This window comes from Corythoichthys intestinalis, chromosome 6 (genome assembly GCF_030265065.1).
Source record: "Corythoichthys intestinalis isolate RoL2023-P3 chromosome 6, ASM3026506v1, whole genome shotgun sequence".
NCBI lineage: Eukaryota > Metazoa > Chordata > Actinopteri > Syngnathiformes > Syngnathidae > Corythoichthys > Corythoichthys intestinalis.
Window position 1 is genome coordinate 52,288,978 of NC_080400.1, and position 27,474 is coordinate 52,316,451.

Consider the following 27,474-nt stretch of genomic DNA (forward strand, 5'->3'; position numbering starts at 1 on the left):
TTTACAGCTTGGTAAAGCCCATTGAGTCAATTTTCGCAAAGAAATAAGTCTTGTCGCCTTGTCAAATGATGAACACAATCCCAGATTAGAGCTTCACCTGTTACCAATAATGGTTCAGTTACCCCCTGACCACTCAGGTGTGTATAAAAAGAACCCCAGTACACTAGACTGCCACATCAACTGCAACCTGACCTCTGACAAGATGCCTAAGATTCCTCAAGAGACCAAAGTGTTAATTATCAAGAGCCTGAAGAGCAGATCCACTGCATATTTGGCAGACACCTTCAATGTGGCTTAGCGTCATGTACAGAGGATAAAAAAATAAATAAATAGATATGAACAGACTGGTGACGTTTTTGACAACCCCAGGTCAGGCAGACCCCAAACGACAACTGCTCGGGAGGACCGGTTGTTTGCTGGAAAATCCAAAGCCAGCCCTTTTTCGACTTCAGCAGAGCTCCACGAGATCTGGTCACCTGAAGTCCCTGTGTCCACCAGAACAGTCTGTCGAATTCTGTCTTGAAATGGCCTCCATGGTCGAATCAGTGCCCAGAAACCAGCATTAAACAAAAGACAATTAAAAAACCGTTGTGCATTTGCCAAAGCCTTGTCAAAAGGATGGCCGCTGGAAAAGTGGCAAAAGGTGGATTTTTCAGATGAATCTTCCACTGAATTACACCACATTCGCCACAAATATTGCAGGAAACCTACCTTCATGCCTTCATGGTTTCCCAGATTTACTCAGAAAACAATGAGGTTTGGTGGTGGCAAAATCATGGTCTGGGGTTACATCCAGTTTGGGGGTGTGCGAGAGATCTGCAGGGTGGAAGGCAACATAAATTGTCTGAAATATCAACAAATCTTAGCTGCCTCTTACATTCCTAACCATAAAAAGTGACCAATTTTGCAGCAGAATGGTCCTCCATCGCATACTTCAATCTCTACCTCAAAGTTCCTCAAGGCAAAGAAGATCAAGATCCTCCAGGATTGGCCAGCCCAGTTACCAGACATGAACATCATTGAGCATGAAAGAGGAAGCATGGAAGACGAAACCCAAGAATGTTGATGAACTCTGGGAGGCATGCAAGACTGCTTTCTTTGATGTTCCTGATGACTTCATCAATAAATTGTATGAATCCTCGCCGAACCGCATGGATGCAGTCCTTCAAGCCCATGGAGGTCATACAAAATATTAAATTTGGATCTCACAGCACCGCTACTTAATTTGCTTATGTTATGTAACATATTTTTGTATTTGAAGTACATTTTTTGTTCAATTATCACGCTACTTTCTGTAGGTGACAAAACTTTTGTCTTGCCAAAATTTGACCTTTTTCTTGTCTTTATTAAATGATAAATCTTTTTTCAGTGAAACAAATATATTTTTGTACATTAAACATCATTTGGGAGGGTCTTAGCTTTCATATGAGCCATTTCTGAAACAAATTGAATAATTAAAAGTCAGGTTATTAGCAATTGTTTCTAGAAAATGGAAAAGCGACAAGACTTTTGTCAGGGACTGATATCAAATGATTAAAATATACTGAAGTTGTTGTTCTATGAAATGGCCAATATCGTAATAGAAGATTTTTCTTTATTACCCAGCACGACCTTCACATTGTGTGTATATTTACCTGGGCCTGAAACTATAACCTTAATTTACATTAACTGCCGATTCTTAGTATGTTTAAAATCTGGCTGCTTTAAAATGCATGTGACACGAAAAAGCATGTTTATTTCACAATACACGCGGTATTTTATGCCCCTGAATGATATGGACCGCTTGGATGTGTGTGGAAGCGATCGTCCATATTTATTTAGTTTTTTGAATCCCGCGCCATGAAAATGAGTGACTTTTGGCTTCGGTTTTGCATTGAGGAGGAGGGCGCTGTGACATGTACGGTAGAAGATGTCCTCTTCACTATGCAGTGTACTGTTGTGTATCAGGATGAAGGATTCAGCTGATTTTGCGGATTTATACGTTTATTTTTGCATCACGCCAGCCAAACGGCTGCAGAAAAATCATTCTGTATGCGGGAGAGGTGTATGCGCCTTTTTGGAGTTACAAAAGGTTCCCATTCACCGTGGATATTTACTGTGGGACCAATGGACTTACGAGGAAGTGAGTAAACATCTTGTTTTGTATTATGTCAAATACGAATACAGCGATTACAAAGTAAACATTACATACTTCCTTTAAATAAAGGACTACTTACGTTTGATCATTGATAGGCACTTAAAAAGTTCTCCACATGCTCATTAGCAGTACGTTAGCTGCACAACAACTCCAGCCACCCTCCTCCGGGGAACGAACTGTAAATTGCTCTCCGCCGGGCAGTTTGCCGATCCACAAAGACAATCAACAACCGGGTCGTCATGTCAAATAATCCAGGCTAGTTATGTGTGATTTTCCGCTTCGAAGACTTTGAAACATCACTCGGTTCGGGTTAGCATGTCGGCTAGCTGTCAGTCCTTCTGGTTTGTTTACATTCTCCGAAGCCGGGGAAGGGAAATGACATATGTCCGATTTAGGTGTCATAAAATATCGTTCGGGAGGTGCGACAGTAAAGGTGAAGTCGACAGTTTTGACCATTTATGGAGTAATTTTGCCATGTCGTCTTGAATAAATGGATTTTTATTATTTCATATTACATTTAGCACAAGACTGTTATTTGTCATGACCATGCCATTTATTTAGCAATTGGGGAAAATACTTGGATACAAAGAATATCCTGTAAAAATATTGAAGTAAAGAGACAGAAACAATGACATTTTGCCGCTCTCTTCGTCGCGTTTTCCTCGTTGTGAATAGTTCCCCTCGACAGGCTGACTGGTCCTTCTCAAGCCATTTATATAGCTATTGGGGAAAAATACTTGGATAAAAAGAATATCCTGTAAAAATATTGGAGTCAGGCATGAAAATCTCTCACCTTTCGGCGAAATTCGCCGTTTTGAAGTCAAAAAGGATGACCTACTTGAATCGTGTAGATCCGAGGAGAAAACTTTTAAGGGGGGTGGGGGGGTTCGGGTGTAGGCATGTGCCGGTTACCTTCACGGTTTACCATGCTATGAAAACGTGGCGGTTACAAAACCACTAAAATTTTCCGTCATACAGTAGTACGTATTCGTTAATTTTCATGTGTCGAAAATGCAGCCAGAAGTGGCTTGGTGCGGCAGCACTTACCCCTTCCTCTGTTTGATGGTGCGAGTGTCAGTGACGCTATTCCAGCAAACCCAAAAAGAAACACTCCAAACGCAAGGCGTAAATTCTTCAATTTATTGATCTCTCAAATCGTGGTAACTGAAATATACCAAATGAATACATTTAAAACGTTGTACAATCGTATTTTTCCACGTGTGAGTCGCTTCAACAGTTTAGCTTCATGAAAAAGTTCGCCAAAAACAAAACACACATTTTCCTTTCAAATTCAATACACAAAGTTACTAAAAACTTACAAAGACGAATGATAGGCAAGGCTTAGTTAGGAGAGCAACTTCATTGAGGTTAATCACAGCCACTGAGAGAGAATCAAGTTTGTATGTGGGGAGGAGAAAAAGAGCGTCAAAGATCGCTAATTGCGACAGATGATCTTGTCCTAAGAACAAATTCACGTTCGCTGGACGAGGTGAGGTCTCACTCCCAATTTTGTTTTTTAGATGAATGCATTCGCCAGCATATTGAATTTGGTGAGTAATGGTTTTAATCGTTTTCATATTTTGCGGTATGACAAAGTTACTGCCGTTTGTCGCAGCTTGCGTTGAACACTGTCAGAGCGTCCAGTGAAAAATAGCTCCCGTTAAGGTAGCGTCAAGCTTGTGTATTTAACGGTAATATAAAAGCAGTGTTGTCAGTAACGCGTTATGTGGGTAATGCGTAACTGTAATCTGATTACTTTCTTTCAGTAAAGAACAATCTAACGCGTTCATTTTTCTAAATCAGTAATCTGAGTAAAATTACTTTCCTTGATGCCTGTGCGTTACTATTTTGTTATTGCCCCATAATGTATGTAGAATGAAGAATACTGTAGTCATGGGAGTGACATCACATGTCACATTTTCTAATCAAGGATGGAAAAAAAAGGGTCACGTGTATTACCATGATGCGTGAGCCGTGAGCGCTGGGAGTTTGCGGCCAAAACAACACAGCCTTGCTTCCCCTCCAGGATGCAATGAAATAGGCAGGAGATATACTACAAACGGCTGCATTTGCACACTGGAAACACAGCCATTACGTCACATTTTTGTCCAGTAAAGATGACAAAAATATCTCCGTGCGCTGCGAACTTTGCGCTGGCTCAAAAAGACTGTCGACCGCTATAAGCATCCAATTCAAGCACCACTTGGAATTACAGCACAACAGGTAACACGAAAGCCAGGACTTTTTGATACTGCTCGTGCTCAATCCTCGGTTCAAGCTCAGTTGTTGTTGAAAGTTTTGAAAGCTTAGGTTTAAAGAAATTCTAAATATCCATCTTGCCTCCTCAGCTGTAGTTTTGGCTAAGCAATGCAAACGGCTGTCTCTAAGGTGCTGTAGTCACATGATCTGTTCGAAAAATAATTTGGACCCATTATGAAATAGTTTGAAGGATTCTTGTTCATTTCATTCATTTTTGTTGTTTATTTTATTGCTCTAAAACTTTTATAGACAACATTTTAATGGCCATATTCAATGGTCTTTATTTTAAAGGGGAAGTTCAGAATTTTTACATTAGGCTTAATCTTTGAGTTAGCCGGGGTTTAATTAGTCGTTGGAGTTGATTTGAACAAATTCTGTGCAGTTTGCCAGTTATTTGTTAGTTTCAGGGGTCCGGAGTGGCTAAGCTAGTGCGAGTCAATGGTGGTTGAAATCAACTCCTTCAACTAATTAAACCCCCGCTCGAATATTAAGCCTTATGTGAAAAATTAAAATGGTCAAATTCGCCACATGTAGGACGTTTCGCCGACAGAGGACATTTTGGCAGAACGCCGGAACATATTTCCTCCACACCTTTCTCACCTTTTTAACCCCTGACCCATTTTCATGCCTGGGAGTAGAGAGACTGAAACAATGACATTTTGCGGCTCTCTTCCTCGTGTTTTCCTCGTTCTGAACAATTCCCCCTCAATGGGCTGAATAGTGAAACCGATGAGCCCAGTCTACCGCTGACGTCATCCACCTGTTGGGGACGCTAAAGCCCTATAATGGTAGGCGTGGGTAACCGGCAGATTAAAAGACTAATTTCTCGTCATCTGCGCTTTGCTAAATTGTTGTATATAGTCGAATCGTCTCAAAATATGATTCTAATTTACATAACAATGCCATTTAAGACTTTTTTTCTCATTTCGTATGCTCTTTAAGGCATTACAACCATGTGACGTCAAGCAGAAAAGTGTGTGTTTTATATGTGTGGTGTGTTTGTTGGAATGAAAAGTCAGACATTCAGTGGGTGGGCATGAGTTTACTTAGCTTTGATGCAAGGTTAAATCAGGGAGGCGAAGGGCCTGCCCACTGTTTGCACTCTTTAACATACAATACCCATCTCAATCACTCTTTCTGTGCTTCCATGCTTCCCTCGTCGTATTCACGTGCACAATAAGTGCTTAGCCGGGTGTGACGCCTGTTGATCATTCTGATCTGTCTCCTGAGCGCCCCAGTAGAGGGAACAGGAAGGGTAGAGAAGATGTTGGAGGATGGAACGGATGAGTAACAGTTCTGGTCTGAAAAGAAAAATGTTGCAGAAGATTTTCTTCCTGGCAAAAATAATTATTTAGAGTAAAGTGACACTTTCACATTCTTTGTTTGAAGTCTTGTCATAACCTTGACATGGGTATAGTCTAGTTCATAAATGTTCTACCATTAAACGCCCAACACCACCATAGTGGATTTGGAAAGAAAGATGTGCTTTAACTTTAGACTTTCACTTTGAGTGCATTTACATTGATTCTGATCCATGGCCAATTGTGTATTGTTCTCTCAGATAAAAGGCTTAAAGTTTATTTGGAACCTAGTATTTATTTGTGTTTTGAATCTGTTGCATCCACCGTTTACTATAAAATTCAAAGAGATGTCACTGTCATTGAAGAAGGCCATGCATAGGCTAAAAAACTAAAACAAACCCATCAGAGAAATGGCAATACTTTGGGTTTGGTCAGTTGACGGTTTGGAACATTCTTGAGAAGAATGCCTTTTGCGCTCACAAAGGACTCCCAAGACCACAAAAAACAACTTTGATTGATGACTCAAGAATCTTTGTTGGCCTGATCAAGAACATTGTCTGGGATGTAAAAAAAAAAAATGAAAGTGAAGATGTGAACCATTGGCCAGCCTAAAAAACGGGGATGTCAGATGAGTCTGCTGAGCACTATCTTTAAAAAAAAAAAAAAAAAAAAAAAAAAGCCTTTAAAGTTACCGAACATCTTATTAAGAGAGCGAGAGAGACAATTTTGTATCAGAGTGATCGGAAGAGAAGATTGTGGAGACAAAGGAACTGATCGTAATTCAAAATATAACAACAATGGAGCATGGCTGGGATGTTTGGTTGTCAAAGCAACTGGTTCCCTTCTTATTGAAGATGTGACTGCTAACAAAAGAACCAGGATGAATTTTGAAGTGTTTAGAGCAATAGGAACAGCTCACATTCAGTGCTGGAAAGCTTATTTATCAACACTTCAGATTGACAATGACCCAACTCTTACTGTAAAATCAATTTGAAGGAGTTTTTAAGGCAATGAAGGGGAATGTTATGCAACGGCCAAGTCAATCATTTGACATGAATCTGATGGAGAATGCATTTCAATCTCTGAAGTGGATGTTGAAGTTGTAAGGTGTCTGATCAGTTTCTGCCATAATGGGTTTGGATCCCCTGAAGATGGAAGGTCATTGTTTTGGTAGGTCGTAGATGCACACTTCTTGGTTGTTTTGTACGACTGACCACTCAAAGAAGGTCTTTGGCCTCCAAGTGGCAAAATTGTCATACTTTAAATCTTATCGCTTTAGTTCTAACTGACGAGGCTCTCCTCCTGGCACCTAGTTGACCTCAGGTGTGTGGCAGGTGAGGCGGTGTCAAGTGAGGTCCAGCGTCTGGGCCAGGTGGCCAGAGACATGGATGGTCAGTTCGTCTCAAGTGTCTATTATGTCGCGGTTGAGAAGGAAGTGTCTGCTTCCCGTCTTCCCTTCGGGGCAGGGGAAACAAAGAACAGTCACGTGTTGACACCCCAAAGCCTAAAGTTGGAATATACCAACCTAAGCGCCAGCATGTATGGCCACTCACTAGTGGACCGTGATCCAACACAATGGACTCTACGCCCGCAGACCTACAGCAATACAAAAAAAAATTGAAAACTGGGCACTTGTTTTGATGCAGCCCTAGGAGGCTATACGGTAAACGAAATGGGCAGACGACTTATATGTGAGTTAAGCCATCCCGCTTGGCCTTACTCAGTCAACTAAATGTACTTTTTCATCCAAAAATCACTGACTTTACAGCAAATACGAGAAAGACACGGAGAGATGAAGCAGCGATCACACTAGTGCAGTGGAGAAGTTTGAAAAATTGAGGGAAATTCAGGGGCAGACAATTGGTTTTATAACCTAGAAGTAATCGTCTGTTGTGCATCTTGTATCCACAGAGGCTTTCTTCTTACTCTTCGTTGTAAAGTAATTATGTTGTCATTGAACTCATATTAAGGTATTTGGATGTCTCCAATTTCTTGTTTAAAAAAAAAAAAAAAAAAGGAATTAAACCTAATTAACCTCTACAACTCTTTAGGTTAGGCCTCAAATTAGTGCTGCAACTCCTCCCAAATATAGTTAGCCACTTGATCATCAGTTAATTAGTAAAACTACACAAACTCTACTCAAAAGCTCGGTAGTTTTGGCACCATTCTCTTGATAATTAAATCTCTTCCTTTCATCTTTTTAGCTGCATGCCCATCTTTTCAGCCATTGCCCCTTCTCTTACTCCTCCACAGTTTCAGCTCTTTATCCTTGCCTGTTTACCTTCCTGATGCTATTAAACCTTTTCACACCACCTCATTTCTTTGCACAGGCCAGCCTAGCCTCGTGTGACCATCCCCAGTAAGTTTGTGTTCTGAGGATGCATCCATGTGTTTGTAGAAGTGCTTGCAAGGGTGAGAGCAGAGCCCTACGCGGGTCACGGCCCTCCCTCACAGTGGATACAGTAACAAAAGGGGACCCCCCCGATAGTCCTTTAGACCTCCTCAGCAAGGTCAGACACAAAGATTTGGCCAGGCGGTTCTCAGCCTTTCTTTTATGTGTCACGCATGCTCAAACTGTCACTGGGATGGTTCACTTTTGAAGCATGTAGAAACAGATATAGAGTGGAATCTCTAAGGTTGAACACCAACAGTTCCTGGATTCAATTGTCAGTTACGCACCCTGCAAAAAAGGAACCACCTGCAGGAATTGTCGGCATGTAAAATAACATTTTTTATAGCAACAAAAGCCTGAGGTCCAGGGAGATTACGTGCAGAGCCCAGTTAACACTCGGAGAATACTATAGCAAAATATAGACAAATATCAAATATTACTGTTGCTCATAGCTCAGAGCCCAAACATTTACATGCATACTTGCTGATGAGGAACACTGGTTTGGTATGAGTAAATTTAGTTATGTTTTGGTAATTATAACCTTCGTTAAGCTAGTAAAAGTCAAGGTTCCAATCTTAGACTTTTATCTTGGGTCTAGTACGGAGGTGGGTAGAGTAGCTAACAATTTTACTCAAGTAAGAGAAGCGTTACTTCAAAATAATATTACTCAAGTAAATGTAGTCATCCAAAAAATGTACTCAAGTAGAAGTAAAAAAAAAAAATTGGCTGAAAACAATGCTCAAGTAATTAGTAACATTGTGAGTAACTGTTTACGATGTTCGATTAAAAACAAAAACAAAACAAAACAATGGTATTTTTTTTCCTCAGCAGTTATCTATATGAACTGTTAGTATTATACTGTACCATAACCTATTCCATAACCACATTAAGTTAAAGAAATACAAAAAACCTAATATTTCTCTCGCCGGAATTCAATCTCCAGAAATAAAGCATTATTCATCCAAAGAGCGTGAGTGCCCTCTAGTGAAGAAAAAATGTCCTATTATGAAACTAAAAGGATCATATTTCTGTGTTTCCGTGGTCAATCAGTGCCAAAGAAAAACTGGGAGACAGGTTAAAAGCCGTGCATTCGAGTCATGTTGACGACAGTGCTTTATGTCAAATTCTTTATTTTTTTAAGGTGCTTTAAAGATTCCACGTGATTGAACAGGGCAGCGTGATCATAGAGCAGCAAGTTTAAGTCTGATTGGTACATGGAATCATGCGATTTTTGTTGAGACGTCTTATTGGTGAAACTGGGAGAGCCACTGTTGGTGACTGGCAAAAAAAAAAAAAAAAACGTAAAATCTAAATGAAGAATACAGAAACAAATGGAACGACTGTGTGTAGCCCAAAGTAGAGGAGCAAGAGTATCGTTTCTTCTTCACAAATCTAGTCAAGTAAAAGTAAAAAGTTTGGCTTTGTAAAACTACTCTTAGAAGTACATTTTTTCTCAAAAAGATACTCAAGTAAATGTAACAGAGTAAATGTAACGCGTTACTACCCACCTCTGGTCTAGTATTGTCATAATACTAAAATTATCAACTCAATATCGATTGTCAGAAAAATACTTAAGACCATTTTCGATACATAAATAATATAAAACCCAATACTAAGTGTTATTAAGAATTTTAATAACATTAGCATTTCCATCCTACGCGCCTGGCTACCAGCCCGCTGTGTAATCATAATAGGTCATTTCTATTCGCTTCAGTTTCTTGAAGTGATTGTTGTTGTTCATTTTTAGTGCAAAAAAAAATTTCCTTTCGGCTTTTCCTTTCAGGGGTCGCTGCAGTGAATCAGTTGACTATGTCTAACCCTGTTCTTTGCATCCTCTGCTCTCACACCAACTACCTTCATGTCTCCTCTTTGGTCGTTCTCTCGACCTCCTGCCTGGCATATGGAAATCGAGCATCTTTTTGCCAATATACTCACTATGTTGTGTAAATACATAAAAATGACCCGTTTAGATGATATTTCAAATAAATTACATTCTGGGTTGTAAAATTTGGGGGGGAAAGTATATACGGGGCTGGCCAAAAATATTGGAACCCCTGCAATTCTGTCAGATAATGCTCAATTTCTCCCAGAAAATGATTGCAATTACAAATGCTTTGGTAGTAATGTCTTCATTCATTTTGCTTGCAATTAAAAAACAAGAGAAAAATATATGTATTATCATTTTACACAAAACTCCAAAAATGTGCCGGACAAAAGTACTGGCACCCTCACCCTAATACTTGGTAGCACAACCTTTAGATGAAATAACTGCGAATAACTTCTTCCGGTATCCATCAACGAGTTTCTTACAATGCTCTGCTGGAATTGTAGACTATTCTTCTTTGGCCAACTGCTCCAGGTCTCTGAGATTTGAAGGGTGCCTTCTCCAAACTGCCATTTTCAGATCTCTCCACAGGTGTTCTATGGGTTTCAGGTCTGGACTCATTGCTGGCCACTTTAGAAGTCTCCAGTACTTTCTCTCAAACCATTTTGTAGTGCTTTTTGAAGTGTGTTTAGGGTCATTGTCCTACTGGAAGACCACTGACCTGAGGGAGACCCAGCTTTCTCACACTAGGCCCTACATTATGCTGCAAAATTTGTTGGTAGTCTTCAGACTTCATAATGCCATGCACACGGTCAAGCAGTCCAGTGCCAGAGGCAGCAAAGCAACCCCAAAACATTAGGGAACCTCCGCCATGTTTGACTGTGGTGTGTTCTTTTCTTTGAAGGCCTGGTTTTTTCCTGTAAACTCTATGCTTATGCCTTTTCCCAAAAAGCTCTACTTTTGTCTCATCTGACCAGAGAACATTCTTTGAAAACGTTTTTGGCTTTCTCAGGTAAGTTTTGGCAAACTCCAGCCTGACTACATTATGTCTCTGGGTCAGAAGTGGGGTCTTCCTGGGTATCCTACTATAGAGTCCCTTTTCATTCAGACGCCGACGGATAATACTGGTTGACACTGTTGTACCCTCGGACTGCAAGACAGCTTGAACTTGTTTGGATTGTTGGTCGAGGTTCTTTATCCATCATCCGCACAATCTTTTGTTGGAATCTCTCTTCAATTTTTCTTTTCCGTCCACATCTAGGTAGATTAGCCACAGTGCCATGGTCTTGACACTTATTGATGACTCTGCGCACGGTTGACACAGGAATATTCAGGTCTTTGGACATGGACTTGTATCCTTGAGATGCCCATGCTTCCTCACAATATAACTTCTCAAATCCTCAGACAATTCTTTGCTTTTCTTTTCTCCATGCTCAATGTGGTACACACAAGGACGCAGAACAGAAGTTGAATAAACTTTAATCCATTTTAACTGGCTGCAAGTGTGATTTAGCTACCTGTTATGTGCCACAGGTAAGTAACAGGAGCTGTTAATTACACAAATTCGAGAAGCATCACATGGTTTTTCAAATACTTTTGTCTGGCCCATTTTTTGAGTTTTGTGTAAAATAATGATTTAATTTTTGTGTTTTTTCATTGCAAGCAGATTAAATGAAGATATTACTACAAAAGCATTAGTAATTGCAATCATTTTTTGGGAGAAATTGAGCATTATCTGACAGAATTGCAGAGATGCAAATAATTTTGGCCTGGTGTGTATGGTCATCAATGGCACTGACAGAGTTAAAATGAAGGGGAGATAAAGAATCGGAAAAATTGTAACTAAGGCTAGGTTCATACCACAGGTCTTAATGCACAAATCAGATTTTTTGCCATATCTGGTTTTTTGGCGTGCTGGTTCAGACTGCCTTTGTCCATTGAGACCGTTCAAGTATCACGCATGCGCGCTAATTCGCAGTCCGAGATGCGCTCAGCAAAAGGACCCACATGCGCAGAAGCATCAAAACAAATTACTAAGGGTGTCAACAATAATCGATGCGGCGATGCATCCCGATGCGGGGCATGGACGATTCGATTCGATGCGGGCAACAAGCCGAATCGATTCAGCGCATTTTAAAATATATAAGTACGTTCAAAAATCTTCCCTGCGCAATTCCGGTGATGCAATGGATTTGGTTTCCCCATTTGTATTATTATTCTCATGTTTAATTTTTTTACACACCGCATAACTCTGGTCAAGTTTCCCACCAACCTCGTAGAAGCCAAAATGTCTCCAGATGTCTGCTTTTAATGTGTTAGGTACATCAATAATCTTTCTCGCTCCCACTTTCACCGCTTCAGCCATTGTTATGTTATGTCCTATCTCTCTGCTCTCTCGATTAGAGCTTAGTTCGGGCCTAAAAAATCCAGCCCGACCCGACCCCGTGTATTAAAGGCCGAGAGTCCGAAATTTTACGTTTTATTTGTAGGTGCTTTTAGGCCAGTACAGTTTTTAAAATGGCTGCTCAGCGTCAATGTGCCAGTCTTTCTGCTCTCGTACGAGAGCAAAGCGCCACATTTGTTGCATTCGGCAAGGCCGACAGTTTTCTGTAACATCTTCCACTATCAATTTAAATCCTTTCCACACACCACTCGTGGATTCTTGCCTTTTCAATCCCACCGTCTTTAGTTTGCTTTTCACCTCTTGCGACTCTATATCGAAATTCAAAAAGGAAATACCAGGATGCAGCGTTGCAGACTCGCGGAGAGCGCCAAGAGCGGGTGGGGAAGATTAAAAGGAGGGCGGGGCCACGGCGTTCATGTGCGCAAACAACGCACTGGCTCATGTTTGTGATTACAAAAGCGCCTTCTCTCTGTTTTATCCAATTTATTTATTTTATAACAAGTATTCCTTAGTTTAACATCCATACATTCTTTTAGTATACAAATATATATTTATTTAAAAAAACGTTAGCGAGAGTGAAGTCCGGCCTGATCCGACCCAACCCGAACGTAAATTGACATTTTGGGCCCGACCCGGCCCGAAATTCGGTCGGGTTGGGTTCAGGTTCGGGCTCAAGATATAGGCTCAACTGTAGCGGGAGCTACCTTACATTCAAATATCAATCAATTCCCTGGATTGTTATTGCGATAAAGATGCTGCTGCACTACAATATTTTCTTTGTCGTTTTCTTTAATATTTACTTGAATATTTTTATTGATGGGTCGTTGTGACTAAAATACAGTGATTGTTATTACTGATTTTGCACAGGAATTCAGATATTGCACTGTGTGAAAGGCTGCTACAGTGGGTAAAAAAAAAGAGAAAGCACTAATTAAATGCTGTTATCTGTTTTATATATATATATATATATATATATATATATATATATATATATATATATATATATATCTGAAAGTATACTATTTTCATTTGACTTCAACCAGGAGTGACACAAGAGCCAATAAAAATTTGTTTAATGTCTGATATCTTGTGTTGCCTCATGATTCACGAAAAATATGCTTTGCTTTAGAATTTTAATGCATCCCAAACTTTAATGCATCGCGATGCATTGCCGAATCGAACCGAATCGAATCGTGACCCTCTGAATCGAATCGAATCGAATCGTGGCCCTCCGAATCGTAATCGAATCGAATCGTGAGGGCAGTGCCGATGCGCACACCTACAAATTACACATGCTAGCTGTATGTCATTCCAGAGTTATCATATTTTGATTTCCAAAAAGAGAACAAAATAACAGACATTAATAATCCCCGTTTAGTCTTCTATTCAGTTTCTATGGACTGATAGAACGCACACACATGGGCCTTGACGTGTGTGTGTGAAATGACGTGGGTGTGTCAGTTTGCCCCGACTCGGCTATGTGTGCAATAATGAAATATTGCTCATTCGGCGCACAGAATGAACATCGAAAATTGTAAGGCTAATTCTTTCCTTCGTTTTTTTTTCTTTTTTTTTTTTTTTTTTTTTTATGACTGTGGTCAAGCCGCTTCGTGCTTAAAAGCATAGTTCAAGCTAGGCTGCCGTCCTCCGTGCCTCCTGCTTTTTGCTGACGTAATTGCTGCACGAATTCCGACTTGGGAGTTTGACAGTTCAGACCGCCAGTCACGTTCTTAAAAAATGTGGCCCTGATCGGATTTGAACCACATACGAAAGTGACTCAGATCGGATTTGAAATGGTCCACTTCTATGCGACATGTCCCGTTCAGACCCTCAAATTAATGCCTGACTCGAGTCGGAAAAACACGAAAAAATCTGATTCGTGCATGTATTATGAACCTAGCCTAAAATTCTGGGTGATAAGTCGTGAGATTTTTATTTTAAGCCATATCTGCCAGCCCTTCGATCTCACACTAAATCACTACTAAATCCATTAGGCTTCATCGTGATTATCACTTCTTAACAACTGCGCCTACAACTGAAGTAGAGGGCGTGCCTAGAACGCTCTTCTAACGGCTGTCAGTATGGCATGAAAAAACAACAATAACAGCATAAGTTGAAACTGTGTATAAACCACAGGCCCAGCCAATGTATAAAAAAGGGGGCTATTTATAATCTGAAAAATACCTTACATTCACTTGTATTTCACAACTATGCTTTTGCTATGAGATTATAGTCTCAGAGCGAAACCAACTGTTGCAGCTGAGATATCTAAATAGTGTTACACGCATCATCTTTCAGGTCAGAGGTACACACCTCCTCTCCACTAGACAACTGTCAGCCCATTAGATTGCGGTCCACCTTGCCTTGCAATGAATGATCACTTTGCTCAATTTAAGCTGTTTCGGGCCTCTCGCTTTAACCATTTAGCTGAAAACGATCCATTACAGCCTCTCAGGCTACATTAGAAGCTTCGAGGTTTAATGATGGCCAGCAGAGTTCTGGCAAGGTTCGCGGTACGGCCATTTCCTTCTTTCTATTTAGGCTGGCTTTTGTGTGTTTGGTTTTGTACATATTCTTGTGTGTGTCTCAAAGTCAAAGCCACCATCACTTATGTTTGTGTGTGTCTGTAGACAGAGCGACAGCACCTGGAATGTTGGTTACGTCACAGTGAGTGGTGTTGCCGAGGTAGTGTGTGTTTGTTCTAAAAGCTGGTACGCACCATTGAAGCAACACATATGCACACTCCATACGGTGCCGGAAACTGGGCCGACCCTTTGCCCCCTACTATATACTCTTATGTACATATGACGAGGCAGACTAGTGTCTAGCGCTCACTCGGCTGTGTCCACCACGAGACAGACGAGGTGAACCGAGGAAAGAGTCAAGGCCAATGTTCTTGTCTATATTTTTTATGTCTTTGTGTTTGACTTGAATGAGTGTAGTAGGCTTTTTTCCATATGCATGTGTTCGGTTTACTCGTTCGCTTCGCATTATTAGAACAGCATGGGTGGGATAGTGGTAACCAATTGGAGACCGCATTATTTTTAAATTTTTGTTTACTTGCAACAATTTTTACTATATTACGCTATCTTAATCTCAACAACTGGATGTGCATTTTGGGGTGGGAATACAAGTTGTACTGATATCCTTTATACTTATCCCCAATGTTTTTTATCAGTATATAGAGCTCTACATGGGAGAAATTGCATTTCAACCATCTATATGTGATGTTGGAAATAGTCACGCAAAGAGACAATGTAAATAGAAATTTAATTGTAATGGTATTAAAAGCGTGAAATCATAATAAATAACATTACTTTTAACCTAGAAATACAGTGGTATGAAAAAGTATCTGAACCTTTTGAATTTCTCACATTTCTGCATAAAATCACCATCAAATATGATCTGATCTTTGTCAAAATCACACAGATTTAGAAACAGTGTCTGCTTTAACTAAATCCACCCAAACATTTATAGGTTTTCATATTTTAAAGAGGATAGTATGCAAACAATGGCAGATGGGGGTAAAATAAGTAAGTAATAAGTGGTAATTTTTTCCATAAAAAGCATGTGTGTATGACTTGTATCATGTTTACATTATACACACACACACTTGTTTTACCACCGCGAGACACACTAACTACATTGGAGTTTACTCTGGTGGGAAATGTTCATGACAGTCTTTACTAAGCATTAATTTTCTATAAATGTGAAATCATATTGGAGGTATATGTTTTACATGTCGGTTGGCCCTCCTCTAAGGTGCGGCCGTCTGTAACTTTTCTGTAGCCGAAGTACTCCCATACCAGCGATTTCGTCTTCTTCGATGGGGGAAAAACGCTAAGGAGTTTCACCTCCTCCAGCCATTGTTTAGCACAGCTGACTCACTGACACTGAGCAACAACTGGTAGGGGAGGGTTGAGCCTTGCAGCTGCAAGTGAGGGATTTCTCCCTGCATTATAGGGAATAAAAAATAGCTAATACCGTATGGACGGTATGACGGAAAATTTTTGCTGTTTTGAAACCTTGACGTTTTCATACCACGGTATACCTTGAAATGGGTAATCGGCACATGTCTAGTTTTAACCAGTTGCTGGATGTTTTTTTTCTGATCTATTTATGACAACATACACTTAGATAAAATACAAATGAGTCCAGCAGCTTTCAATAAAAAAAATTAGTGGTATGAAATAGGGCTGTCCCAAACGACAAATTTTCTCCCGATTAGTCAGCCGACTATTTTTACAATTAGTCGACTAATCTAATAATTTTTAAAAAAAAATTTGTTTGTTTTGTTTACCAATTCAGCAATGACATTTTTGTTGACGCTTATCAATTCACAAAAAACATATTGGAACACTTAAATTATTTATTAAAGTACAAATAAAAACGTAAATAACAATAATAAATCACAAATAAACAATGAGTTCAAATGCTGATAGAATTAACTAGTGTAGCATCCCGATTGAAAAGATGGTCTCATAAACTGATGGTTTACAACTTTTATTCCATCCTTGATGTAATCACACTGTAAGAGCTACGGTGCACACAAATAAAATAAAACAACACAATTAGAAATTAACAAAACCTTTTCACCTTTTTCCTTTTAAACCTTATTTATATATCAATGAATTGCCTATATGAATTGCCTTTACCTTAATTTATTACCTTATCATTGACAATCTCTCCCTTGAGTGCAGTCACTGTATATACTGTATATATTTATGACCTTTTAACCTTATATAATTTTCTATACCATAAAATAAACCTTAACATGAAATAAACCTTTCAGTTAGCATTAAGAACAATACTAATAGCACTTATAGGCCCATTGTCAATGAAACATTATTATTTAGTAAGGCGACAGTACCCTCTGGTGTACAAAAAATGAAAAAACAAAAAAAAAAAAATTTACAAACGGTGACGGCGCTTGGGGTGTTTATTCACGGGCGACGTGCAGCCAAGCTTGGCATTGAAGAGACAGGACAGAAGAGTGTACCCTCCTTTGTTTCTTTGAAATAAGTCAATGTTTTGGACACTCTGGTGCGCTTTTTTGGCTTTGTGCCGCTTTCCCCGCTTGCATACAGAGCATCCGACATTCTGAACTTTCCGCGCATATATATTTTTTTAACCCTTCATTAACCGTCGACGGGATGTTGTGCTCGTCGACGGATTTACGTCATCGATTATGTCGACTATGTCGACTAGTCGGGACAGCTCTAGTATGAAACCTAACTAATGAAACCTTTTTTTCAAATTTGTAAAAAGAAATGTCAAAATGAATGTGTAATAAGCGCTCTAATATCTGTAACCCTAGCTAAATCTTGTTTTTGTTTTTTTTTTTTCTCATGTAACCTGCAGATACATGTGTTGACTTGCATCCAAGAAGAAAGAAATGTCAAAATTCTGAATTACTCTCAAAATCATGAAATTTTAGGTGTATCAAATGTGATACATTTGGCAATAAAGGGTTAAACATCTGCAGAAATGCAAGGGGTGTACTCACTTTTGTGATACACTGTATTGGTTGTTATTGTAAGGTCAAGTTTGTTTTGGTGAAAGGAACTATTCTTGACATAATTTTGTTTTTTTTTCTGTCTCTCAGTGTGGTGAAAGTTCTTCTTGAAGCTGGTGCTGACCCAAATGCTGGAGATCAATTCAACAACGTTTATGACACTTCAAGGGAGATGGGCATCCACTCACTACAAGGTAAAAAAAAAAAATGTTGTGCATAAGCCTGTCGCAATATGCAATAAGTCAAATGATCACACAGTAAATAAAAATGAGGGCGGTAATTTTCCCAGCTGCGATTTATCACCGCGTGCGTGCATACGTGTGCGGCGTGCACTCAGCACACATGCATGTTGATTGCATATGAGACTCCAAAAGCTTTCACAGATGTTTATTGGCCATAGACATGCCGTACAAGTTCAGACATACAAAATAATGAAACCCTTCTATATTAAACATTGTAAAACGTTAGCATTGCTTCATTGAGGCTAATGGAAAAAAGACAATGTATCAACCACTTTAGACTGCTGTAAAACATTGGCAGTCTTCTCCACAAAACAAAATTGCGGGTAAAAGGTGACACTTCAAACATGAAAACTCGCAGGATTAAAGAATTTGCAAGCTATGTGAACAAAAGGAAAAAAAATCTATTACTGATACCACATGCATGATGAAAGCAAAGTGCACCATGTTTTTTTTTTTTTTTTTTTCTTTACAAAGTGTAAAGATTACCGGTAGTGGCTTAGCAAACATACTTCCGTTGGAGATTTCCAAATAAAAGCTCGTTATGTTCAGATTTCTGGAGGCAATCGCATATACTTCAGATTCTACACTAACAATACATTTAGAATGACACCCATTATGAAAAATCTGATTGGCAATGATAATATGATGTAATAAATGATAGTAATTTGGCTTCAAAAACACTTTGCAGTACTAGATGACAGTCATTTTGGATAAAATTAACACTTTTAATGGGCTCTAATGGGTAGAAGACAAAAATTACATTGTGTTTCTCACCCATTTCATATTCTGCACCTAACTAGCTTTAAAATGACTCATAATACATTGTCTTTGCTTTTTTTTTTAATATTTGTAAATTTTAATATAGTTTGTGTTTTATTTAAGAATAACAATTTATTGCATTTGAATCTGTGATTTATTAGGATGTATTGTCACTATATTCGTGGTTCAATAGGTTGAAATTTAAAAAAAAAACTGAAACAGGCAATAATATCGCATACCGGAAATAATTATGAGACAATATATCGCCTACTAAAATTTGTTATCGCAACAGGCCTGGTTGTGCATTTATGTGAGACTGTGATGTTGCGTACATTTATATGACTCGCAAGTGAACAAATGGATAGAATGTAACATTAGGACATGCATAAAGATTAGCATATATGCAAGTTTTATTTCTTGTGTATTATTCATTGTATATGTTCTTTAATAAGTGCACGTGTTATTTGTTTTCCTCCCGAGCTGCAAACACAAGCACACACATTCACACACGGGCAGGCTGGCACTGACACACGCTTAGTCCCCTCCCCAGCCTGTGTTGGGTTTCCGCAGACATATTTATATGGGATATGTATATTGCAGACATTTATATGGCTGTCAGGTTTGAGTCCACGTGGGGCCAGCACAGCGTGGGGAAGCGTTTCCCAGATGCACGCTGATGGATGGGCTAGAGGGGCCTGTGCGACGCTTTATTGGGTTAGCTATGATTATCCCGCCCTGCCCCTCTCTCTCTCTTTTTCTCTCTCTATCTTGCACATACACACACACTGCAGAGCGAAACTGTTGTAGAGAGTGGGATGCAGGAAGAGGAAGACTGATGAAGGACAGCAGGAATGGAGTGATGGGAGGAAGGGACGAAGGTGGGGAGTAGCAATGGATGGACTAAAGTTAAGATGAAGGAGAAGATGCAGTGAAGAGGGAGGGATTGATGGAGATGGGTGGCATGATGAGGGAGAGAAAGCCAGGAAATGGATGAGACAAAGTTATTGGGATAGAGGCTTTGGGTGGGGGTGGAAGATGAGTGTGCATGTGGTGAAAGGAATTGATGGATGCCAAGGAAGGAGGTGGAAAAATAAAGCAGGATGGTTGAGTGGCAAAGATGAAGGAGAGAACTATGTATGTACGCATCAGACCGCAAAATGTAATTGCCGTTGTCAGAATCATTTTGGACAAGTGGGCCTAAATTTCTGAAAATGAAAAACTCCTCCAAAGAGAGAAACAAGAAAGTCAATTTTGTAGTTGGCGGTGTAGCAGTCATTACCACACACTTTGGCCATTTATCTATGAGCAGGAATTACTTTTCAAGTTGCAAAGAGTTCTTTGAGGTTTTAAGACAGTCTTATTTGTTTGTCATCAAAGCTATTCTGGACTTGCGAATTCTGACATTAACATTGACTGTCTTTCACTTCCTGCAGTCTTGGTGTCCAGAGAAGATGAGTTCAGCAGCAGGCTGAGCAGCAGGGCTGGTTTCCGCGGCTGTTCAGCACTTCACTACGCCACACTGGCTGATGACCCACGCACTGTCCGCATGCTACTCGAGTTTGGTATGTCACAACATACTAAAAGTGGGAGAGTACTTTAAATGGTTTTACATTGTATATATTGTTAAATTCACACATGGGGGGGCGGTCATAAATACTGAGTGCTGACGATCACAACATTCCCACACTTGTATTGATACCACCACCCAGTGGTAATAATCATACTACTAGTAATATTAGAGGTAGAGAAAGAAGGTAAGATAAGGGTTTGCCGTTTTATGGCACAATTATAGCGTCTGTGACTAGGCCGAATGAATTGTCCAGGACAGGATCAGGCAGGAAAAATAGTTCTTCATAATCACCCAGGGTAATCTTACGAATACGTTCAATATTTAGGCCTTCATCGTAAGGGACGGGATTAGGCTGAAATTAGGCCTGATTATCCCTATCTGTATACCCTGTTTTATGTGTCAGAGTAGGGCTGCAGCTATCGATCATTTAAGTACTCGATTAATCTATAAACTAATTGCCGTAGTTCGAATAATCGACTAATCGGATTTGGAATATTTAATGCGTTGCAGAATAAATTTTAGGAGATGTAAAACAAAGGCTTGCTAGGATTTCACTTTCAAAAGAGCATTTAGTGCAAATACAAAATAGAATAGAATAGCCCTTTATTGTCATTATACAGTTGTACATTGAAATCGTGGAGCATCTCCCTTTACATTGCAGGACAAGAAAAAATCTCAAAAGTGACTTGCAAGTATAAAAGTATAAAATCTAATTAAATATAAAATGTGTATGAGGTAGTCTTATGTTCAGGCCGTGCTAATAATGGAAGTGAAGTAGCAGCAGTTGACAGTGAAGGTATTGAATATTGCACGTAAATAAGTATTCCACATAGAATATGTGTGAATAGAAGTAGCAGCAGTTTGACAGTGGAGGCATTAAATATTGCACATAAGTAAGTACTGCACATAGAATATTGCATTTAAATGAATATTGGAAATTTGATTGATTGATTTGATTTCAGGTGTTAAGACAACATAATCCACACAAAAATTATTAATTGAAATAATAACAAAAACATCTGAAAAGGAGTGTGAAGAAACATAGTTTATAAGGTCCCCACCCCTACACATTCAAAATACAATGAATTTTATACATAACAGGCATGCAAACTTGCCACATTTCGGCGTAATTTTGCCGTTATGAAATCAAAATGGGTCATTCTTCTGAATTACGTAGATCCGAGGGGAAAAAAATGGGGGGCGGGGGGGGTCTGTCAACGAGCGAGTGAAACCATTAACTTCAAAACCGTAGTCCATGCTCAAAACTACACTCTCGTCCAGGGGTCCCCATCTGCCGGGCCACGGACCGGTTCCGGTGCGCATTTGCTACCGGGCCGCACAGAAATAATAATTTAATAACGACCGCATTCTAGTTAAATTAACCCTGTGCCCCTGCTTAACACACCAATATCCCTGTCTACTCTAGATTTAATACTACGGGATAGATTACATTGTCGTCATAGAAATCCATTGATTGGACTGCTAGCAGTACATCTTGTTTGTGCATATAATATATCTATGTGCGCTTGTCCTCGATAATAACGTATTACTAGGCCGCGGGCGCAGCACATTTGTTCCTGGAAATAATTAGCCCCAGCACGAGCGAAGATGACTGGAAAACAGACATCTTTGGAGATATTTTTACGGCGAAAAGGGCACCTGACGAGCCTACAACCTCGAAGACCCACGAACGGTGAAGGAGTAGATTTGTGACCCGTTTGTGAATAAACCGAGTGATTCGAGCATGTCTGTGTAACAGGAGGATCAACTTGTAGATATCGCAAATGACGGCAACCTTATTAAACGTACATTTGAGACAACAACTCTACCGAGGTTCTGGATTAAAGTCATTCTGGAATATCCTGACAACGGTACGAGAGCATTGAAAACCTTGCTGCAGTGTCCAACATCGTATCTTTGTGAAGCGGGCTTCTTAATTAATGCTTAACGACAAGGCGAAGTCGTTAATGGTGAGAGCGGTGTGCAGTTTTTGTGTGCAGCTAACATGGCAGGATGTATCTGTGGAGAACTTTTCTACAAGTCCTTCCATGATCAAACGTAAGTTAATATTCCTTTCTTCCAAGAAAGTTTGTGTAGTGTTTACTTTGGAATCGCTGCATTTGCGCATTTTGCGGTTATGCTTAACGTTACGCGCATGTGCAGAACCACATCATTGCAATTTTTGATGGGTTGCAAAATTTGTCAGAACACCGGTCCGTGAAAAAAAGACCCAAATAACAAAAAAGGCTCTCGTCCGATGACCTAGAACTATCACCGCCACTCTCTTCTCGTGACAACAAATGACTGACGGTTCGAGATGTCTCTGGTTGCACTATGAAATGCACTTTTCCGCGCGTGCCGTGTGTCCATGTTACTTTGTCACCTTTTTCACCCCTAACCAGTTTGCATGCCTGCATAAGACGCACCCCCATAAAATTAAAAACTATACATGCTGTACATTCATATCAATGTCACAAAATAAATCAATAAGTAAATAAACACAAAAAGATAAATGAAAACTTCAAAAACCATCATTGCACAGGTTCACATGTGTAACACTGAATTATTGACTGTTTAAACATTGTCTTAAATTGATAAATACTTTGACATTCTTTTAACTCACATCAGGGGTCCCCAAACTACGGCCCGCGGGCCGGATACGGCCTGCCCCTCCACATTTGCTCTGACCCCCTGAACATTTATTATTTTTCTTTTTTTCTTTTTTTTTTTTTTTTCTACTTGTGTTATTTATTTCGTGGCTTTTTCTGTGAAGAACCCAGAGAGGGTTATTTGGTTATTATCTATTTAATTAATAGTGTTATTATTATATCATATCATATATCATATCAACTTTTGTTCTGGATTGTTCCGTGAAGAATCCAGAAAGGGTTATTTGATTGTGGCTTTCTGAAAAACAATAAATTTTTACATTTAGGCACTCCTGCAATCGTCACACTTTTTCTGTTACAAACTGACCCCAGCCCCTCATCAGAGAAGGGAAATGTTATGTGGCCATCACAGGAAAAAGTGTGGGGACCCCTGCTCTACATTCAGAGCATTCCATATCCTTTCTCCACAAACTGATATACTGAAACCTCTCATTGTTGTTCTGTTGCTAATCCTTTTGAAATTAAATGTCCTTCTTAGATTATAATGCACTTTTTCTAAATTAAACAATTGTTGAATATAACCTGGTAATTTATTATTTTTTGCCTTGAACATAATTTGTACTGTTTTGTAATGAACCAAATAGTACAAACTGGGTGGTGTGGTATTACATGTGGCAGTTCAGAGTGGAGATGGCTTTAGCAAAGAAACTGTTCTTCAGTCTGTTTATTCCTGCTCTTAAACACCTATAGTGTCTCCCAGAGGGGTGCAGTCAGGGTTGGGCATCGAGCATTGAGCAGTGATGGGACCCAGTTCTAACACTCCGGTTCTCCCGGAACCGTTGGAATTTTTAAATTTCGATTCCATGTTTCGATTCCCTGACCGTCGAGCGGGGAAAAAATGCTGCCGAAAACCACGAAGAAGAAGCCACAAGAAGCGCATGTTTGTGCGTTGCAACTTGATTACAACCATCGACACGGTGCGGCGGCAGTGCTCAAAAGTTTAGCTTAACTTTACCCAAAAAAAAAGACCAGTCAGCTCAGTGCAACATTTGCAACACAACTATATCATGCAAAGGTGGCTGCACAACCAATTATGCATGAGTGGCTTCATGGAATATAGCCTAAGTGCCAAGTGCAAAGCTAGCTGAGTGCTACTTAGTTGACACGCTGCGCCTCATCTACATCAAATTATAATCAATAGAAGAATTTATACTAATGCTTCGTTGTAGCTCCCAGCTGAGGTACGTACATGTACGGCAAAAGAATATAAGTAAATGTTTTCTCCGTAAGCTTTTGAAAAATAAACATCTTTGTGAAAGTGCACTCCTGTGGAAAGAAACTTCATCACATTCGAGTTCAAAGACTGATATTTATATACAAGTTAAAAATAACCCGGTGAGAAGTTCATTTAATTCACAGATTTTAAATTAATTGTATAAATAATAAATAATAAAAATTATTAATTTTTAATTCATTTAAATAAAAGTAATAATTATAATAATACATTCTAAATTCATATAATTAAAAAAAAATTGAGAAGACATTAATGTAAACTAATAAATTTTTAAACCATAGATTTTTTTTACACTGCCTTTATTTTTATTTTAAATTTTTTTTTTTTTTTTTTTTTTTTTTTTTTGGACCCTGCCTCTTAAAAGAATCTGAATCGAGAATCGTTCAGAACCAGAATCGAAACATGGAACCGGAATCAGAAGCGGAATCGTTCAATTTCAAACGATGCCCAACCCTAGCAGTAGTTCAAACTAAGCCTGAACGATATATCGTTTAAACATCGCCATCGCGATGTGCGTGTGCGCAATAGTCCCATCGCAACCACGTGCGATAGTTTTTCTTTTTTTTTTATCCACATACGCCTCACTTTCTGGTCTGCGCACAGCCTCCTACCCTCCCTCTCCCAGCCTTTTGATCCTCTCAGTCACTGCGGCACAACGATGGCTTTGATCTGGCCAAAGAAGCAGACTTCACACGGGCATCTGTCAATCATCGTTTAACTTGTTAAACAGTTGCAAGGAAGCCGCGCTGGAATGAATGTGTGTACTGTGGGGACGTTGGAGACATTTAAATGCCAGAAGTGATCATGAGGAGTTTGAAATTTCTACATGTCACTTCAACGGTCACAGCTAAAGTAGATAAACAGAAGCATTTAATAAAGCCAAGCATTTATCTGCTACAGTACTTTATTCTTGTTCAAAAATGATTTGGTTGGACAGTTATGTTTAAAGCTTATCATAATTATGACATTTGAAGTGCTTAAAAACCATTTATTTATATACATTTTTTAAATCACTTTGGGGGGAAAACAGAGAAAAAAACATGCCTTATATGTATCTCTTTCCAATGCTAAATCTGAATAAATACATTGGGCACAAAAAACCAAAAAAAAAAAAAAAATGGAGGAGGTGCGCTACTTCGCGGTTTTTCACTTATCGCGGCGGGTTCTGGTCCCCATTAACCGCGAAAAACAAGGGATGACTGTACACTGTGGTGATGGTGAGTCATCTAAAGTCTTTCCAAACAGCTATTTAAGTCATCTTGTGAAAATTTCTTGAAAAAAATATTTATACATTTTTTTTAATATCGCAATATAATATCGCAATATATCGCAAACCCCAAAAAAATCGCAGCAATAGTTTTTTCCAATATCGTTCAGGCCTAGTTCAAACAGCTGGAAACTATGATGTGAGCTCTCCTTGAGGATGAATTCCTGATTGCTTCTTCAAACTATGCAATATTGCACTTTCATTTTACAAGCGCAATGCATCCATTTAAAAATAAATCATAATACCGGGGATTAGCCTCAAACGGTATTAAACATATATAAATGAGAATCTAAGTGCAACAAAAGAACAATTGGCTAACTTGCATTGCAAAAGTCTGCTAGCTTAAATGCTATAAAATGGCAACTTTTTTTTTTTTTTACAATGCTCTTAACAAATCGTTCAAACACATATTCCTACTAAACAATGCTAAACATACCTATAAACTAAATTATGAATACATGACAAAAAACATTAGCTTAAACAAAAACTTACCATATGAGGGTCGTAACAGGCAGCAGCTGGATTCAGCCATGTTAAATGAGTTACGTCGTATTCACTGTTGCCACTAGAGGGCAGTGTATCCAACCAAATCGATGAAACTTTTTTTTTTTTTTTTTACAATGCTATTAACAAATCGTTCAAACACATATTCCTACTAAACAATGCTAAACATACCTATAAACTAAATTATGAATACATAACAAAAAACATTAGCTTAAACAAAAACTTACCATATGAGGGTCGTAACAGGTTAACTGAGTTACGTCGTATTCACTGTTGCCACTAGAGGGCAGTGTATCCACCCAAATCGATAAAACTAAATGCAAAAACTTTCAAAACAAATTACAGTGCCACTCTAAACAAATCCTCGAAACAGCAAAATTTAATTCGAACCATTTTTTCTAACTGAATTACTCGAGTTAATTATCACTGCACTATGGCAGAGTCAGTGGAGAATACGTCAGGGCAGATCCACCATACACTGAAGGTAGAATCTGTATGCTCCTTCAAATGTGCTTTGTTAGGAATTCAAAGACAATATCAAGAGAAGTTTTAAAATGTTCCAGGGTCCACCTGTGCACATACTAGTACATTACCTATTGTGATGTGATGTAAAAGCAATGAAACACAAAATTACCAATTTAGTGGTGATAATAATACTAAAATATTGAACATTTCAACATACTGTAAGCATTAAATTTTTGTTCAACTTAAAGATTTCTTTTAAATTAAAATTATGATAAATTATTTTATCCCGATCAAAGTTCATCAGTTTTAATACAGCGGGGCTCCTTTGCCAGTAGAGATAGTGTTATTGTGTCTAGATTAGGGGTGGGAACCTTTTGGTAACTTACGATACGATTTGCTATACAAAGTTCACAATAACGATCTCACGATTGGTCAGGAAATCATTCTAAGATATTCTACAAAACAACGAATCTACAGAAAAACAAGGTCTTTTCATCCTTCTGCTGTGAATTCAAATGACTTTATCACTAGTCGACGTCCGATCCATTTGAACTGGGAGAGTGGCAGCGAATGATGCCAGCCCTCCCACTTCAAACGGATCGGACGTCTATGGCGGTCAGTGGCAACCAATGAGTTTCATTTGCGGGGATTTCAGGCCATTTGCTGTTCATTTTCAGTCACTTCCTGTTGATTGTGGGGCATTTCAGGGTCACTATCTGTTGATTGTGGGGCATTTCAGGGTCACTTCCTATTGATTCTAAATTACAGAACAGGAAATGACACAGGAATCTCCTCAAATGAATAGGCAGTGACCTGTAAATGCCCTAAAATGAACAAAAAGTGACCTGTAAACACCCAAAAAATAGATAAACTGGCTGCGGATGCTATTATTTCAAATGAACGGACGTTCATTCACCCCTCCCAGTCTAAA

General features: G+C 39.1%; 1 protein-coding gene across 1 annotated transcript in view; it reads left to right on the forward strand.

Annotated features, from left to right (window-relative positions):
* Positions 1 to 27,474, forward strand: part of clpb (ClpB family mitochondrial disaggregase) — a 98,163-nt gene that overhangs the window by 12,084 nt on the left and 58,605 nt on the right. Inside the window, exons 4-5 of the mRNA XM_057838608.1 lie at positions 17,924 to 18,027; positions 20,268 to 20,396. Of these exons, the coding sequence (XP_057694591.1) occupies positions 17,924 to 18,027; positions 20,268 to 20,396 (233 nt within the window). The remainder of the gene's footprint in view (positions 1 to 17,923; positions 18,028 to 20,267; positions 20,397 to 27,474) is intronic.